The following is a 20076-nucleotide window of genomic DNA, read 5'->3' as shown; positions in this document are numbered from 1 at the left end:
ATAACCTCCTCCCTGGGAGACACCAACAGAAAAGTGGGTGAAGTGAGTTGTCGGACAGTGTAATACATGACAAAATAATAACAATTTATAAATTATCAAGGATTCATAGGTGGGGAGGGGAGGGAGGGCAGAAAATGGGGAGTTGATATCAAGGGCTCAAGTAGAAAGCAAATCTTTTGAAAATGATGAGGGCAATAAGCATACAAATGTGCTTGACAATGGATGTCTGTATGGATTGTGATAAGATTTGTATGAGCCCCCAATAAAATGATTTTTTTTTAAAAACTGCAACATTTTAATGGAATTTAACATTAAATGATATTGCAAGTTCATAATCTGATCTTCTAGTAAATGAACAGTCTATTGTAGTAGTTCAATCATTTTTGCATAAAAACTATTCAGTTATGATAGAGTTTTAGAGTATCTCTCTGGTAATGTCAGCAATGGTGGAAATGATTATGCGTATCAGGATGGCATCAGTTCCCATTCCCACGATTATGCAAGGTCTTCTGATGTTTTGGGTAACTTTCGCAACAGGAAACGAGAAGTGAGGTCCTGTGTGGCCTTCCTGTTCTCCATGTCTTGCCAGCACCTGCTCCTTCCTTCTTGGACCTGGATCTAACTTGTCGCCAAGAAGGAATCCATGTACTCTCTCCTTCCCCTGAAAAGACACAAAGCAAATAGACCCTCCCAAGGGCAGTTAGCAAACCCGCATCCCAGGCACCATTGTCATCCTCCCACCAGTTCTTTGGGGTCAGCTTTCTCTTTAGGGGCAGAAATGTGTTTATCTGATCTAAGTTTAGAAGCTTTGGGTAGGAAGAAAAAATTTTGAGTTACTAAAGCTAAATGAAGCTTGTCATGTTCAGAATGGCCTTTTGACTCCCCCTTCTGTTTTAATAATTGCGATTGTAGAGTGTCGTGTTCCTATTCAACAAGGGTCTGGCCTTGGGAGTTGTAAGTGATGAGCATTCATAATGCTGAAAAAAGCTGCAAAACTGTTTGCTGATGTACGCGGAGCCATTGTCCAGTTTTAGATGTGTTGGAGTGCCCATCACAGTGAAACAGGACAGTCAATGGCTGATGACATGCTTTGTGGATTCACTAGTCATGGCTGACACCCATAAAAATCCTGAGAAAGTATAGTAACTTGTATGGCTACTAGGCATCCAAATGAGGGGGTGACAGTGGCAGCCATTTGCCAGAGTGCATTAGACTGGTCTCCACGTGGATTAACTCCATCAGGTTTCTTGTCACGTGAGGTTTGCTGACAGTGAGTGCATGGTGTGAGGATTTGTCTGGCGTAGTCCAACGTTAGATGATACCTTTGTCATTGTGTAGACTTTGATGTTCAGCTCTTGGGAGTGTCAGAGTAGCGAATGAATGCCTTTTGAGTCAACTCGTCTGCTTAAGCACTTCCCATAGAAATTGGCCCTGGCAACTGGATGTGTGCCCTCATGTGCCCGATGAAGAACAGATGGAGATGGGACCTTATTTGACTTCGGAGGATGATGAATAACTTACCAATGTCAGAGTGTGAATCTGCTTCAATGAAAGAATTCACTTGTATGCTATGCACTGACTCACTGGTTTTATTGATAGGCTGCCTTATATCTTTGAAGAGTAGAACAAGAACGAATATTTCTGTTTTCTGAGCAGAGGTGTAACAAGTTTGAAAGGTCGAGAAGAAGGACCCCAGTAGGCCGCTATGGCAATACTGGAGCCGTCTGTAAAGTAAGTGGGGGCTCCATCAAGCGGCTTATGGGATGAGGCTAAGATACCCAGCGTTCCTTTAAGGAATGCCCAGAGCTTTCCTGGAGGGTATTGACAATCTAATTTTCCATATATTTCAGGAGATGCTATCTGAAATCTGTAGAAAATTCCAAAAGTTTTTATCTGAGCTGAGGTATATGGCAAAATTTTGATTGAATCATACTCACTCCGTTATCAGCAGTGCTGTTGGCCTTTAGCGCTCATCTGAGCTATTTGTTCCCAATAAGGCGGCCAAACCACCTTGGGGCCAGTGTTGCCCAGATGTAGCCGCTCTAGAGGCTTATCCTCTGTGCAGCGTGGCAGTGGGGGTGACTGGTGGGTGAAAAATGACAAGATTACACTTATCTGCATCAACACGGTAAACTTTTTCCTGACGCATTCTACAAACTGTAACTCGCAGTAACAACTTTCTAGGACTACTTAGCTGTAGGTCCTCTTTAATTATGTCCAACAATTGTTTGAGCTCTTCTGTGGGAATCCCCAACAATTTTTTTTTAAATCAAATTTATATCTCCTAGTAGCTTTTGGAAATCATTTAACGTTTTTAGATCATCATTTCTAATGCTAAGTTTCTATGGTTTAATGGTCGTCCGATCTGCTATTGTCCCCAGTGCGTATAAAGGTTTATCGCCTGCATCTTATCAGGAGCAATTATTAATTCTGCCTGGGAGATGGCTTCGCTGGTGTGAATATAAGCTTGTTGTAGTATTTCATTGTTAGGCACCGTTGTTAATAAATCGTCCATGTAGTGGACAATGTATGCCTCGAAGAAATGCTCCTTGAGTGGCTCTAGGATTGTGCTTATGAAACTGACACATTGTGGTGCTGTTCACTATGCCTGAGCTAAGGTTTTTATTTGAAATATTTAAGTTGGGGCCCTATTGTCTAACTTGGGGACCTTGTATCTTTTTGTTTGTTACTCTTATGCCCTGTTTATTCAGTAAGTGGATAAGCATAATACCGTAAATTTCAGGTTTATTTATACCTTGCACCATTGTCCTCTTTAAAATGCTTATTCTCTTAGTACTACTACTCTACTACTCTGCTACTACCATGACTACTACAACTACTGCAACTCCGGCTGCTGCTGCTGCTGCTTATCTGCTAATCCCCTAACCAGATCCTTACTTCAAATAATTTCCTCAATTCACTCCATGTCTGATGGGGTTACCCAACCATTGCACAGGGGTAATGTTCTCTGGGAGACCTTTCCTTGGTCCCTGTTCGGGAATCAAATTGTAGGGTCTCAGCCTCCACAATTGAACAGGTCCAAGGGGTAGTTGTATAATTTGGGGGTAAAATTAAAGAGACATCAGAAAGAGAAAGCATGTGAGTGCTCACCTCTGGGACCATCATGACTTCAGGAGCCAAATCCATGCTGGGAGAGAGAATAAGTTTCCAACCAAGGCTTATATACACTCTAGGGGCATGCTAGTCCCTTGATTACAGGTAACCACATGCGTAATAGGAAGGGGTTGTACAATAGGCACAAGTGTGACAGGATGGCAAACATGTAACAAGATAGGGGGGCTCTAGAGTCCAGGTGGCAGCCTAACCTTGATTCGACCTTAGGTGTCTTTGTGTTCTTCTTCAGGGGAACAATCCATTATACTTATCAGAAGGGAGTGAGCCCTTCTGTGCCTATTTTGGGTGGGACAGACAGTAGGACCTGATTGCCTTAGGTGACTGATAACCTTCAGGCAGTTGTAGAGTCAGTGGATAGTGGATAGTCAGTGACCATGTGCTTGCAAACAGCACCTAAGGCATCGTCTTGGGATTTCACCAATTTGGTACTTGAGCAGTAAGCCTGTCTCTTATGATTTGGGGGTTTGTTCCACAGTTTTTTACTTATTCTATTCAGGATCTTCAGTGTGATTCCGTTCAGAGAGAGCAGTTAGTAATGGTAGCCTGGCACCTCGGTACTGGTCTTAAGGATATGGAGACTGATGCTTGTGTGGCCTGTTAGTTAATTGCACTAATTGTTTCAAAGTGTCTTCAATTCTCGTCCCTTTCTTCCAGACAGGGAAAGACCAGTTGTCGTACCTGAGATGGCCAAGCTCATCTACTATTAGCTATCTAGAATTTTAACTAGTTTTTTTCTCCCAAACTCCATTGACATGAGCAAGTCACATGGTTTTGCCTATCTATCTGACAAAGGACTTGGGAATACAGTTTGACTGTATGTTCAGGAAGACAAAATGGGCTTAGTGAACTTCTAACTAATCTTTCCTCTATGCTCATGTTTTTCTGTTATCAAATGTTTGTTTTACTTTTCTTCAGCATCTTCCACATGTGTTTCAGACCAGCTTCTTTAGCATTTTCCACATACAAGGTATACCAAAATCCCTGGTGGGATTTTTATTAAAATGTTATATGAGGAACAACACAAAGTGGAGAGGAAGAATTAGACCTCTTTTGTATTCACAGATGCCTGATGTCTATGTACAAGATCATCAAGGGGTTTACAAAAAACAGTGCTTAGAATAAGTGACTAAAGCGAGATTACAGGATACAAGGTCAACATACAAAAATCAGTTACATTGCCATTTACTGGCATCAGACAATTGGAAATTTAAGTTAGCATCAAAAATATGTGTAAGTTTAACAAAATCTGTAATATATGTATATTGAGAAATATAAAACATTGCTGGGAGAAATTTATAAAGACCCAGATAAGTGGAGATATTTAGCTTGTTCATGACTATAGTATTAAGGTATCATTTCTCCTTAAATTGATCCATATAGTCAAGGTAATCCCAATAATAAAAACTCCGCAGGTTCTTTTGTAGATATTGACAGACTTATTGGATTTTTATATGGTTATTCAAAATAACCTTGACCAGCCAGAATAATTTTGAAAAGGAATAAAGTTGGAAGACTTGCACTACATGATTGCAAGACATTCTATAAAGCTACAGTAATCAAGAAAGTTTGGTATTGGTAGAGTGATACACATATGAATGAATGGAACAGACTATAAGAGTCCCAAATGGTCTCTTAATTATATTATTCATAGACCTTCAACAATGTGCCAAGATCATTAAAATCAAGAAAGGGGAATTTTTTCAACAGATATGTTGGAACTATTAGATATCCATATGCCAAAAGATAAACCTCTTGGAATCCTAGTGGCTATAGGTCAGGTGTTGTGCTGAAAGCCACAGGTTGACTATTCAAAACCACCACCCACTCAACATGAGAGAGATGAAGCTGTCTTCTCTCGGATTCACGGTCACAGGCATCATATGTAGCGTCACTAGAGTTGCAGTGGATTCTATGCCAGTGAGTTTAGTTTTTCCCCTTTGGTAACCTTGCCTTGTGCCTGGTATAAAATATCCCCAAATAGACCATAGACCTGAACATTGGAGCGAAAAAGTATAAAACTTAACAAAGTTTCAATATAGAAAGAGAAGCCTATGGGCACAGTTCTATTCTATAGGGATGCTCTACTGTGTAATATAGGGCTGCTATGTGAGTTAGTCTGGGTAGACTAGAGAAACAAATTCATAGACATATGTGTATAAGAGAGAATTTTATATCAAAGAGTACTTGTACATTAAGAAAGCAACCCAGCCCACTCCAGGTCAAGTCCAAAAATCCGATATTAGCCCATATGTCCGTTACCAGTCTGTAAATTGTTCTACAGATTCATGCAGCACATGCAATGACATCAAATGCAGGAAGAAAGATCACAGGCCAGTGAGTGGAAAGTCTTGTGGCTCCAGTGGCAGTGTAAGCATCTCAGCGCTGGCATGGGTCTCCACATGGCTCTCCAGCTCCCTGAGTTCTGGCTGCATCAATGCTTGTCTTCTGTAATGTCTCGCAGGGAGTGAGCTTGTGTCCCGCCTCCAGAGAGCTATTATCTCCTTTGCGCCTCCAAATGAGGTCATCAAACTGTGAACTGATTGACAGGCTAAACTCCACCCCTTCACTCTTAAGTCTCACATTGACAACAGATTATGTAACTACCACGCTATGATTAGAAAATTGACTCAATGGCACCCAACAGCAATAATTTTTGTTTTTAATATGGCATCTTCTAGGGCATGAAAAAGAACCCAGGTGGCATAATGGTTATGCGTTGGTCTGTTAACAGCAAGGTCAGGAGTTTGAAACCACTACCTGCTCCCTAGGCTTTCTATTCCTGTGGCATTGTTAGTCTTGGAAACCCAAGGGGTAGTTCGACCCTGCCCTACAGGGTTTCTATGAGTTGGAATAGTTGACAATACAGGGAATTTGTTTTGCTTGAGGACATGAAAAACCAAGACCATGTGATATGTCTGCTTGTTTGTGGTTGTCCTAGCCAACAGCCACTGATTTGCTTTTATCACCTAGTTTTGCCTTTTTTAGAATTCCATTTTGAAGCTTTCATACAATATAAAAATAAGGTATTTAATGTCTGACTTATTTAAGTTTGGAGATTCATCTTCTCTGCTGGGTGAATCACTAGTTTGTTCCTTTTTACCATTGAGTGGAATTCTCTATGTATTTCATAATTCATTTTATCTGTTTACCTGATTTGGGTTACTGTAGATAAAGGTATGAACATTAACCTATGAATCTTTGAGTGGACATATATGTTTTTATAGCAGAGTTATGGGACTGTTTTGTAGTCCTATATAGTAATTACACTTTTGCAACACTTTCTAGTATCCATATTTAATTTTAGCCATTTTACAGGTATGTAACTGTATTGTATGGTGACTTGATTTGTATTTCCCTATGACTAATGACAGGAGCCTTGGTGGCTTAGTGTTTATTTGTTGGGCTGTTGCCTGCAAGGTCAGTGGTTCAAAGCCACCAGATATTCCATGGGAGAAAGAAGAGGCATGCTACTCCATTAAAGAGTGATAGTCTCAGATACCCCTAGGGTCATGTGTTAGTCTGGGTAGACCAGAGAAACAAATATATGGACACACATATGTGTATAAGAAAGAGATTTATATATAAGAGCAATTGAGCATTGAGAAAACAGCCCAGTCTAGATCAAGTCCATAAGTCCGATATTAGCCCATCTGTCTAATACCAATCTATAAAGTCCTCTTCAGACTCACGGAACACATGCAATGATGCCGAATGTAGAAGATCACAGGCCAGTGGGTAGAAAGTCTTTGGATCCAGTGACATTGGAAACATCTCAGCGCTGGAAGGGGTTTCTGCATGGTTTCCCAGGGCTGCATCAGAATGGGTCCATGTGTCTTGTCGCTGGTATCTCTCCCCGGGTGTGAGCAGAGAGTCTCCCACCTACAAGGAAGAAATATTGGAATTCCCTGAATCCTTAGGGAAAGGCTATGCCCACACAGAAGCCTCATTGGCTATATCCTGATTGACAGGCTAGATTCCATCCCTACATGTTTAATCCTTAAATTGACAATTATATAACTACCATAGGGCAGTTCTATAGGGTCGCTGTAAGTCAGCATCGACTCGATGGCAGTGAATTTGGTTTTAAGTTTTTGGTTGTTGTCTTTTTTTTAAATGAAAAGAGCCCTGGTGGTTACAAACTTGGTTGCTAACTGTGTGAGTCTGGGTAGACTAGAGAAACAAATCCATGGACACACGTGTGTATAAGGAAAAGGTTTATATACAAGAGCAATTGCACATTAAGAAAGCATCCCAACCCAGTCTAGTCCAAGGCCATAAGTCTGATATTAGCCCATATGTTTGATACCAGTCTATAAGGTCCACTTCAGACTCACGAAACCCATGCAATGAAGCCAAATGCAGGACGACCACAAGCCAGTGGGTGGAAAGACTTTGGGTCCAGTGGTGTAAGCATCTCAGCGTTGGCAGGGGTCTCTCCAGCAGGTGGCTTCTCCGGCTTCCAAAGTCTGGTTGCATCCATGTAGCTTGTCCAGCTCAGGGTACTAGGGTAGTTCCATGTGTCTTGTCAGCTGCAGTGTCTTCCAGGGAGTGAAATAGTGAGAGAGAGTCTCTCCTGCCTCCAAGGAGGAAATCCTGGAGTTCCCAGAATTCTCAGGAGAAGGCCATGCCCACACAGAGGCCTCATTGGCTATGATCTGATTGACAGGCTTGACTCCACCCCTACATTCTTAATCCTCAAATTGAAAAATTATTATATAAGTACCACACTAACTGCAAGGTTGGCAATTGGAACCCACCAAGTGGCTCCATGGGAGACAGAGCTGGCCATCTGCTTCTGTAGAAGACTGCAGCCTAGGGACCGATCTAAAAGTGCTTTTTAATATTCGGCCTCCCACTCGTCGGCGTGATGGCAACAAGTAGTAAAGACGTACTGATCTGGGCTGGAAAACAACCCAGGGAAGGCACCAGCATGAAATCCCAGGTTGTTGAACTTCTGAGCAAACACTGTTTATGGCTGCTGGGAAACTCATTGGTAAGACCAAGATTAATGTGTAGACGCATCATTGCCCTGTCCTCCCATCACCACCCCGTAGAAGACCTTATTTGGTTTTGGCCTGTTTCTTTTAAGTGCTTTTTAAAAAATACGTTTAGTACTTTTGAAAATAGGCCTTACTTTACAATAAGTTTGAAAAACAGCCTTGTAATTTACCTTTTCCTCTTCAGATTGAAGAATTGGAAGAGAAACTTAATGATGCCCTTCACCAGAAGCAGCTGCTAGCATTGCGGTTGGACAGCCAGTTGACTTTCCAACAGAAAGATGCCAGGTACGAAGCGCTTCAAAGCAGTGACTGTGCATACTCAACAGCTACCACCTATTCATGCGTATAAGTGGAAATAAGGGAGATTTTCAAGTCAGTGATGGTAGTGTTTACACCCAGGCCAGCAAAATGTAGGTTACTTGATACAGTATACAAAATACGAAAAATGAGCATTGTGCTTCAAGATAAACAGTCAGAATTCAATATTCATTCAAGTAGCACGTTTCAGCCACTGTGATGGTAAACCATCAGCAACAGTGGCAGCTCTCCAGTCTGACTGCCCCTTCCCTGCTCTCGGGATGAACTTTCTTCCTTTGCTCTGTAAAGATGCTGCTTGTGCCCCAGGGCGCCTCGCGTGCACCTGCCTTCAGAAACCTCAGGTCTGCTGCCTGCTTCCCCAGCTCCTCGGTGTGTTTGCTCTTCAAGAACCTGGGCACTACTCTCCACTATGTCTGTGCCAGTTGTACATCTAACATACTGTTTAGTTCAATAATGAAATATAAATACAAGGAAGACACATTGTTTCCATGAAAACCATTATGATTAAATCCCACTGGGGCAAAAAAAAGAAAGATTAGGAAAGACGGAAGAATGGAAACAGAAAACACAGGGAGGAAGTAGGGTCCGTGATGATGCAGTAGGGGATTGCCATGGGTGAATTTGAACAGAGGTGTATGAATTGTTGACTTAAAACTAATGATCTGCTCTGTACACTTGCAATGAGAAGTTTAAGTTACAAAAAAAAAATTTGTTAAACAACCATAATTAATTCTTTAGAGTCCAATAAAGATGGAATGACTTAATTAAATGTAAGCATAATAGTGTTGGGTTTCTGGAGTGGAGTGAACCTTGGTTCTTGCTACATGGCTCTGGAAGAATTCCCACCGCAGAAGCACATTTGTAATCCAAGTGTTTTTATGAAGGAAAGGAAAAGTTTCAGTCTTTACAGTCTTAAAAAGGTACACACTATTTCTGGAAAGCATGCCAAGTGGAATAGAAGCCACGCTCGGGTTCACAACTGGGCACAAAAACCCACGTGGAAAAGAGCACCCACATGTGTGGAACTAGGGAATCCCCGGAGTCCAAGAGACGAAGAGGGTGGCCCTCCATTTACACTGTAAGTTTTACAGCATTCAGCTGAGCAAGACCAAAGTGAAAGAGACTTGGCCTTCCCCCGTGGGCGGGGGTGGGCGGGGATTTAACACCTCTGAGCTGGGGAGGCGTGGTTGAAGGCATTGATTGGTTGGCTCCATTGGCTGAGTTTAGGCCCGCCTGGGTTATGTCATGGCCTGCGTGGAGGCTGAGTTGTAGGTTTCACCTGTGCTATGGGTCCCTAGTCTGTGCATGCTCCGTTTGGGTCTCTCAAGGTGTCCAATTAGTACCTGGTTTCTTTCCAACCCTTTATGTGGGCCTTTGCAGGCATTGGGGAGACAGCCTTACTTGTCCCTAAATCCAGCTACCTTTCAGTAGGTTTAATTATCACGGATAAAAATTTATCAAATCCATAAAAAGTATCCTGACTTAAAAAACAAAAACAGAAAAAAACCTGATGACTTATTTGCCACTGTCACATTCGAAGGCACATGGAGGGCATAATGGGTTATGCACTGAGCTGCTAACCGTAAAGTCACCAGTTTGAACCCATTAACTGAGGGAGAAAGATGAGGCTTTCTACTCTCGTAGAGAGTTATGGTCTTTTAAAAGAACAAGTATGGTCGTGGAAACCCACAGGGGCAGTTCTACTCTGCCCTATATGGTCACGCGTGTGTTAGAATTGACTCAATGGCAGTGAATGTGGTTTGCGTTCTTAGTTTTTATACTCTGAGTCTTTAAATAATTCATCAGTAGATTGAATGATGCTGAGATGGCACTGAGGAGGCTGTTAAAATGATTCTCATGATGGCTGATGATAGTAAAGAGTGATTGGCTTCTGAATCTACTCTGAAGGTCGAACTGAAGGTATATTCAATCTGTGGTTTGAAAAAAGATGCAGTCAAGCATGGTGCCAGCACTTTTGGTCTGAATAAATGAAAGGATGGAATTATTCTCAGTGAAAACTGCAGTGGAAGGTGATAACCATTGGGGCGCGTGAGAAATCTGGCCTAGAGATATAAACCTGGACATCATTAGGTTTATAGATCATATTTGAAGTCATGAAACTGGGTTTGTTCCCCACGGAAGTATTTATAGGTGGAGCAGACAGTGGAAAACTGAGGACCTGGGAGGGAGCGTGTGCGGCCTAATCTCTAGGCTCGTAACCACAGCGCTTGGAAGACCAGTCCTCATATTAGAGAAATACCCCACAATTCCAAGACAGAGATAATGTCAAATGCACATTCTGTAGAAGGAAAGATTTCCCCACAATAGCCCACCATACGAGCCCCCTGCTGCTCACTGTGTAGCTGGAGAATTCTGACCTTTAAATGCAATCAGATTCTTTGTCCTTCCAGATCAGGGAGAAGTCCCCTCCCTTTGATACTTGTCATGGGGGTTTCCCTGGTGAGCTCAGGGGACATCCCAAGGTTAAGACGCCACCTATACTGTTGTGTATGTGCCTGCTGGAGGCTTGCGTGTCTCCTTACTACGACTTATACTTTGTTAAATAAATCCGCACTCTCTCTCTTGCTCTGATTCCATCATTGGAGATGAGCCCCTGTGCCTTGCTTTTCAGTCTTCTTTATTTTCCTGAATTTGTACGCACCACTCCGAAGGGCCCGTTTGATTGTGGGCTTGAATTCCACTGAAGACAACCGAGGACTTTCAACATTCAGACAAACCAGAAAAGGCAACTGTGTTGGTACCACCAGTACACAGCAGAAAATGTGGACAGTATCTTAGAAGCTAGATTAATGTATGAGGAAAGAGCGATCATTTTGTCAAATGCTACTAGTCGGTTGTGGATGAAAGAGGATTAAAAACTGATCATTGGATTAAGCTGCCTGATAATCATTGGGGACCTTCAACATTTGATAGTTGAACTCACTGACAGAGTAGAACTGCTCCATAGGGCTTCCCAAGTTGTAAATCTCTATGGTAACAGCATCATCTTTCTCCTTCTGAGCAGCTGGTGGGTTCAAACTGCTGACTGTCCATCTTAGCACTGGGACGCCTGACTTTTTTAGAGAGGGTATGGGTGGCACAGGAAAGGAATAGAGATAAAGCTATAGAAAACTTTTGAGAAGTTTTGATAAGTGGGAAGACAAGGGAGTGAGAGAATGAGTCAATAATTTTATTATTTTGTTTGTTCAGTTCTAAGATTAAAGAAATAATATATTTGTATGTTGATAGAGTAAAATGAGGGGGGGCAGGGATTGTCACTTCCTGTTCCAAATCTCCAGTTAGACAACCAAGGGCAACAGTATCAGCTACATTTAGTCTTTGGGAGTACTGATTACTGTCTACATTCCTTGATTGGCTGAATGAATGCCCGATGAAGGTTGAATATTTCATCTTAAAGAAATATCCTTAAAAGAAAGAGAGAAATATTCTTTAAAGTACTTGGATAAAAATAATGAAAATTCTTGCAATGGGTAGGGTCCAAAAGAGATACAAGACTCTTGAGCCTCAAGCAGAGGAAGTGTATAATTGTACCATTTTAAGTTTTAAAATAGTTCTTTGGGCATACCAATTTGCTCTTTAATAACAATATGTCTACATAATGATTAGTATAGAATTGTTGTTTTCTGTTTATTTGTTTAAATAAATAGGTATTTAGCTGGACTTTTCTGAGTTTTCTATTACTATAAAATATAAATCTCAAAAGTTTCTTAACTTTGCTGTAAATTCTCTTTTAATATAGAAAATATCAAGAACTATTGAAACAAGAAATGGAAACTATCTTACTGAGACAAAAGCAATTAGAAGAGACGAATCATCAGCTGAGAGAGAAGGCTGGAGATGTTCGTCGAAATCTGCGTGACTTTGAGTTGGCAGAAGAGCAGTATCTGAAGCTGAAATCTTTCCCAGAAGATCAGCTCTCTATTCCCGAGTATGTGTCTGTAAGTGTCCTGCATCACTGCAAAGCCCTGCATTCAGTTGCAGACTAAATGTTTGCAACTTAGGTAGTACCTTGTTGCTCTGTGGATACTTTTGGAGTACCCAATTGATAAATGTTTTTATGGCCCTGATCTAAAGATGTACTTGGAATAAGAGGCAGTTATTCAACCGAACAAGGGGATCTGATATAGTATAACGTCAGAAAAGGTGTGTGCCAGGGTTGTCGCCTTTCGTTTCACGGACAGTGTGTCTGATGAGTGAGTGACCATGAAGCTGGACTAAGTGAGGAAGGGCACAGCTTCAGGACTGGAGTAAGGCTCTGGAGGAACCGACAGCATGCACACAGCACAACTCTGCTAACTTAAAGCATAGAGGACTTGCGCACTTACTGAGGCTGAGCCTATGGATTACACCTCAACATAAAGGAAACAAAAAGCGTCACAGCTGAACCAACAATGTCAAAATAAAGAAAATACTGACATTCTTAAGGGTTTCATTTTTGCTTGCATCCACAATCAGAAAGAAAAAGAAAACAAGAGTGATGGGGAACAGGGCACTCATGCACCCAAGGGGAGGGTATTGCTTGTGTCTCCACAGGAAAGGGAGAGAGGGACCAGACCCCATCCCAGAGCACCAAGCCTTGAGGGCAGTACTTTGGCATGGAGCAGCGAACTAACAGAGAGGCCCAAACTGAGCTACATTAACCCCATCCTAGAAAAAGGCAATACAGAGGACAACACTGAAGATATAGCCCAGGGGAGAAGCGGGTCTGCCCAGACCACAAAGGAATGAATATGAGGGAGGGAGCGAGGAAGGGAGGGAGAGGGAGAAAGAGCGCCTCATCATGGCCCACCAAGCCCCAGGGATGACATCCCTGCTCAGAGCAGCCAGTTCATGGAGAGGACCATGGGCTGACCCCACCATAAGATAGGACGTTCCCTCACTGACCCATAGTGCTACAGGGGACAGCCCTGGAGAATGGGGCGGAAAGCGTACCTGGTGCACCCTATACACAGTGCTATGAAATGCAAAGGGAGTACAACTGGGCAGCAAGGGGAGCAAAGTAACCAAGTCCTCAAGGAATCCTGGAAATAGCCTTCTGACTTGGGAACAGGGCTTGGCACCTCATCAGCCTTGATCAGAAAACATACAGCAGATAGACCTGGAACTGTCTATTGTTTTTTTTTTCCCTGTGTTGACCAGTTTGTTTGTTTTATTGGGTTCTTTGTTTATGTTTTTCTCTTTCTTTTGCCCCATGTCTGTCTATATAAGATAGGCAGGATGAACAACCCCAAGGAGAAAACTACAGGACTGGTGGTTCGGGGGGTGGGGAGTGGGGGAGGCATGGGAGAGGAGGGGGTGGGAAGGGGGAGTGGGGAGTCAGCAAACTCAGAGATAAGGGAACAACAGATCTAAAATTGACGGTGAGGAGGGCATATCATGCTGGGTGGGCTTGAGCAAGAGCAATGTATCCTAGAGAAAATTCTGAGAGCCAACTGGAGGGTGAACATGAGTGTGGGATAAGAGGAAGGTGAAAGGAAATAGAGGAAAGACATAGGAGGCAAATGCTATTTATAGAGTTATAGCTATAAGAATGTGTATATGTAAATATATTTATAATAAAAGGGATAGAGGCCAATGCACATATATTTATATGCTAAGTATTCAGATAGTGGGCGGACTTTGGGCCTCTACTCAAGAACATTTGGTTCTGATAACCTGGCACTCTTTGATACTCACCTTCCCGACATTATCGCTTAAGACAAAATGTGTGCATAAGCAAATGTGGTGAAGAAAGCGGATAGTGCCCAGCTATCAAAAGATATAGCATCTAGGGTACTAACAGCTTGAAGTCAAACATGCAGCCATCTAACAGGGAAGCAACAAAGGCCACATGGAAGAAGCACACCAGCCTGGGATCATGAGGTGTCATTAGGATCAGGCAACAGGTATCCAAAGATCCAAAACAACTATATCAATACAAAAGAGGGGTATTGGAGTAGAGACCCAAACAAAGCCCATCTGTAGATAATTGGATATCCCCCACAGAAGTGGTATAAGAAAGGGATGATTCAACCAAGGTGTAGTATAGCACCAGCAAATTACACATCATTCCTCTAGTTCCTGAATACTTCTCCACCCACTGCCATGACCCAGTTCTAACTTACTAATCTGGCTAGACCGGAGAACACACATTGGTACAGATAAGAGCTCTCAACACAGGGAATTCAGGAAAGATAAACCCCTCAGGAACAGTAATGGGAGTAGCAATATCATGAGAGTAGAGGGATGATCAGGGAGAGGGGAAAGTGAGAAAAGGGGAACCCATCACAAGATTGAATATTAGGCCTCCCCACCCCCCACTAAGGGGATGAATAACGGAACTGTGGGTGAAGGGAGACAAAGGACAGTGTAAGATACGAAATAACAATATATAATTGATCAAGGATACAGAAGGGTGGGAGGGAGTGGGGAAAAGAGGAGCTTATATCAAGGGCTCAAGCAGAAAATGTCTTGGAAATGATGATGGCAACATATGTACAAAAATGCTTGATACAGTTGATGTATAGAGTGTTATAAGAGCTGTAAGAGCCCCCAACAAAATGATGGAGGAAAAAAGAAAAGAAAATCACATGGAAGTATTGGCACAGACCTTTTTAAAGTGCTCAAAAGCAAAGATGTTACTTTGAAGAACAATGTGCCCCCTTCCCAAGGCATGATGCTTTCAATCGCCTCATGGATTTGAAAACTGGACAGTGATGAAGGATGAACAAGAACAAACAAGTCCAGTGGTAGAAACACTAGCAAGAATGTTCTGCAAAAATGAGGCTGGTGAGTTTTTGTCTCACATACTTGGTAGATCATCGGGAGGGACAAGCTCCTGGAAAAAGACATCATGTTTGGAAAGTAGACGTTCAGTGACGAAGAAGAAGACCCTGCAAACACATGGTTTGACATAAGTGGTTGTGACAACAGGTTCAAGCATCAGAGCCATGGCGAGGATGGTGCAAGGCCAGTCCAGGTTTCAGTAGGTTATACATATGGCCTCTGTGAATCTGAACCGCCTCAGTGACACTTAAAATAGCAACAAGAGATTGTATGAGATGATAAACTCTGCTATCGAATTGATTCTGATGTACAGTTACCCTATAGGTCAAGGTAAAATTCTTAAGACTAATTCTTCACAGGAGTAGAAAGCCTCCTCTTTCTCCTGAGGATCCTCTGGTGGTTTCAAAGTGCAGACGTTGCAGTTTTTAGCCCAATGTGGAACCACTACGCCGCCAGACACCTCTGTTAAGATTATCACTGCCATCGAGTCAATTCCTACTCATAGCGACGCTATAGCACAGCATAGAACTGCCCCTCTGAGTTTCTGACACTGTAACCCTTTACAGTAGGTTTCGCTCTCGGAGTGGCGACGCTATAGCACAGCATAGAACTGCCCCTCTGAGTTTCTGACACTGTAACCCTTTACAGTAGGTTTCGCTCTCGGAGTGGCGACGCTATAGCACAGCATAGAACTGCCCCTCTGAGTTTCTGACACTGTAACCCTTTACAGTAGGTTTCACTCTCGGAGTGGCTGGTGGTTTCGAAATGCCGATGTTGTTTAGAGCCCAGCGTTTAATCACTCCACCACCAGGACTCCCCCTGTGAGATTATAGCGATTGAATAATTTAGTCTCCTTGACTTTGCTTAGTCTTAGCTTTATAATTAATTGCCTTTTATTCTTGAAAATCAGTCTTGCTAGATATGTATGGGTTAGTCAAAAGGTATTGTTACTTTTGTTGTTGTTAGTAGTAGATGCCATCAAGTAGATTCCTACTCATAGCAAGCCCATGTGCATCAGACCAAAACGCTGCCGTCCTACACCACCCTCACCATTGTAGCCGTGACTGAGCCCGCTGTGGCAGGCGCGGTGCCAAATCATCTCCTTGAGGTTCTTCCACTTTTTTGATGCCCCTCCACTTTGCCAAGCATGATGTACATTTCTAGGGAGTAGTCTCTCCTGACAACATGTCCAAAGCCCATGAGACAAAGTCTTGCCATCCTCACTACTGGCTCTCCTTCAAGACAGATGCGGGTATTCTTATGGTAGTCCACGGCACTATCAGTAGTCTTCTCCAGCGCCATGATTCAAATGCACCGACTCTTCTTCTGCCTTCCTTATTCAGTGTCCAACGTTCACGTGCATCTGAGGCAATTGAAAACACCATGGCTTGTGTCAGAAACACTTTAGTGTACTCAGAGTGATATCCTTGTTCTTCAGCACTTTGAAGAGGCCTTGTGCCCAGATTTATATATTGTGCAATGTGTGATTTTATTTCTTGACTGCTGCATCCATGAGCACTGATTGTGGATCCAAGCAAAATGAAAGTCTTGACAGCTTCAATATATCTAACTCGATTTATCATGAAGTTACTTAATAGTCTAGTTGTGACAATTCTGCTGTTATTTTTGTAGATTTGTAATCCATACAGAAAGCAATGATCCTTGATCTTCATCATCAAGTGCTTCAAGTCCTCCTCCCTTTCATCAAGTTAAGATTGTGTCATCTGCATATTGACAGGTGATAAAAAGCCTTCCTCAAATTCTGATGCCATGTTCTTTGTCATGTAGTCCAGCGTCTCTGATGATTTGCTCAGCGTACAGATTTAATAAGTACTGTGAGAGGAAACAACCCTGATGCACACCTTTCCTGGTTTTAAATCATACCGTTCAAACAACTGGTTCTTGGCCCACGTACAAGTTCTGTGTGAGCCCAATGAAGTGTTCTGGAATTCTCATTCTTCTCAAGTTAGCCATAGTTTGTTATGATCCACATAGTTGAATACAAGTATACATCTTTCTAGTATTCCCTGCTTTAAGCAAAGATCCACATGGCATTGGCAGTGATATCTCTTGTTCCACATTCTCTTCTAAATCCAGCTTGACTTCCTTGAAGCACCCAGTTGATATACTAGTACAACCTATGTTGTATTATCTTCAGCAAAGTGTTACTTGCATGTGATATTAATGATATTGTTCAATACTTTCTACATTCTGTTGGGTAACCTTTCTTTTGAATGGGGTCAATATGAATCTCTTCCAATTATTTGGCCAGCTAGCTGTCTTCCATAGATGAATGAGTGCTTTCAGTTCTTCAACAGTTTGTTGAAATATTTCAGTATTTCTTAGATCCCTGGAGTCTTGTTTTTCATTACTATCATCAGTGCAGCAGATTTCTTCCTTCGGTACCATTAATTCTTGATCATATGCTATTTCTTGAAATAGATGAATGTCGATTGGTTCTTTTTGGTACATTGACCCTGTCTGTATATTCTTTCCATTGGCTTTTGATGTTTTCTGCCTAGTTCAATGCTTTGCCTATAGGAATTTTTAATATTTCAATTCAAGGGTTGAATTTTTTCTTCAGTTCTTTCAATTTAAGATATGCTGAGTATATTCTTCCTTTTGGGTTTTCTAGTTTCAGTTCTTTACATTTCATTTTAATAGTTTGTCTTTTTTTTTTTTTTAAGCAAAAGGGAAGACCTTTATTGGAGCCCATACGGGAAACCCTAGAGGGGCCCAGCACACCCTACTGTGTAGACATGCCCAGCAAAGGGTCACACCATTCACTGTACCCCATGTCCCAGAGGGACTCCCCTCGAGCCGAGCCCCCAAGGCTCAGGACTGGCTGGGGGTGGGGACAATACTTTGTCTTCTTAAGCGGCCCTTTGAAGTTTGCTGTTCAGCTCTTTGACTTCATCATTTCTTCCATTTACCTTAGCTAGTCTATGGTCAAGAACAAGTTTCAGAGTCTCTTCTGACATCCATTTTTATCTCTCTTTTTCTTTCAGTGTTTTTTTAAAGACTTTTTGGTTTTTTTCATGTGAGATGTTCTTGCTGTCGTCCCACGGCTCATCGGGTGTTCAGTGAGTCGCATCTGTTCTTGAGGTTCAGGCGGGTTATACTCAAGCAGTGTTTTGGCTCTTATGGACATGTTTTACTTTTCCTCAATTTCCGCTTGATCTTACAAAAGAGCAACTGATGGTGTGTTCTACAGTTGGCTCTTGACCTTGTTTTAGTTGCTGGTAGTGAGCTTCTCTACCATCTTGCCCCACAGGTGTAGTCGATTTGATTTTTGTGCGTTCCCTCTGTTGTGCGTCCCCTTTTATGTTGTTGAAAGATATTTGGATGAAGAAGTCATTGCTGTTGTAGTTCTGTCATGCAATCTCCAGCTTCATTTCTGTCATCCAGCTCATATTTTATTTTATTTTCTCACCTCTTTAAAAATTTTTAATAAATCATTTTATTGGGGGCTCTTACAGCTCTTATAACAATCCATTTATCAGTTGTATCAAGCACAGTTGTACACATATTGCCATCATCATTTCCAAAACATTTTCTTTCTATTTGAGTCCTTGGGATCAGCTCCTCTTTTTTTATTTTCATATTTTACACCATCCGCTGTCTCCCTTGACCCACATTTCTGTTGTTTGTTCCTCTTGGGGGTGGGGGTTGTACAAGGATCATTGTGATCAGTTTCCCCTTTCTCCTCCCACTTTCCCCATACCCTCATGATATCGCTACTCTCATTATTGGTCCTGAGGGGTTTATCTGTCCTGGATTCTGTGTTTTGAGAGCTCTTATCTATGCCAGTGTACATGCTCTGGTCTAGCTGGATTTGTAAGATAGAACTGGGGTAAGATAGTAGGGAGGAGGAAGCATTAAAGAAGTAGAAGAATGTTGTGTGTTTCGTCTGTGCTATACTGCACCCTGGCTGGCTCATCCCTTCCATGTGACCCTTCTGTGAGGGGATGTCCAGTTATCTTCTGTGAGAGGATGTCCCATTATCCTTCTTTGGGTCTCCTTCTGGCCTCCCTCGTTTGCATCTATGTGATTGTTTGTTTTGGGTCTTCTGATGCCTGCTACCTGATCCCGTGGACACCTCGTGATCACACAGAGTGGTGTGCTACTTCCATGTGGGCTTTTTGCTTCCCTGCTAGATGGCCGCTTCTTTAACTGCAAGTCTTTAAGACCCCAGACACTATATCTTTTGATAGTCGGGCACCATCAGCTTTCTTCACCATAGTAGCTTATGCACCCATTTTGTCTTCAGCGATAGTTTTGGGAAGATGAGCATCACAGAATCAGACCATATTTTCCAATTACTCTTCTTTCTTGTTTCCAACTTTTGCATTCTGATGACTAATAACTATCAATGCAGCTTGATTGCTTGTTTGATCAATTTCAGACTGGAGTTTGGCTGAATTCTTCAATTGCTTCATCACTGGCTTTGGTGGTTGGTGTGTAGTCTTGAATAATAGTTGTATTACGGGATTTCCCTGTATGCAGATAGTCTCCTATCTATAGATAGTCACGGGCAGTTTTGTGCTTCAAGTCACATGTTGAACTGTCCTGTTGGACATGAATATGATGCCATTCCTCTTGAATCTGTTGTCCCTGGCATGGTAAATGATAAGACAACCTGACTCAGAATGACCAATACCCATCTATTTCAGTGGCTAATGCCTAGGATTCCAATCTTTATGCCTTCCATTTTATTTTTTACGACTTCCAATTTTCATAGTTTCATACTTCATACATTCCAAGTTCCAATTATTAATAAATGTTTGCAGCTGCTGCTTCTCATTTTAATTTATGCTTCATGGGCAAATAGAGGTCC

At 42.1% G+C, this 20076-nt stretch overlaps 1 protein-coding gene across 2 annotated transcripts in view; it reads left to right on the top strand.

Moving 5' to 3' along the window:
- Positions 1-20076, top strand: part of PIBF1 (progesterone immunomodulatory binding factor 1) — a 295171-nt gene that overhangs the window by 8272 nt on the left and 266823 nt on the right. For both annotated transcript variants that reach the window (XM_045287163.1, XM_045287164.1), the window contains exons 3-4: positions 8320-8420; positions 12214-12412. In XM_045287163.1, coding sequence (XP_045143098.1) covers positions 8320-8420; positions 12214-12412 — 300 coding nt within the window. The remainder of the gene's footprint in view (positions 1-8319; positions 8421-12213; positions 12413-20076) is intronic.

This window comes from Echinops telfairi, unplaced genomic scaffold (genome assembly GCF_000313985.2).
Source record: "Echinops telfairi isolate 266 unplaced genomic scaffold, ASM31398v2 ScPeMD7_11;HRSCAF=52, whole genome shotgun sequence".
Classification (NCBI taxonomy): Eukaryota; Metazoa; Chordata; class Mammalia; order Afrosoricida; family Tenrecidae; genus Echinops; species Echinops telfairi.
The sequence above is the reverse complement of the archived record's forward strand: the minus strand, read 5'-3'. Positions and strand labels throughout refer to the sequence as shown.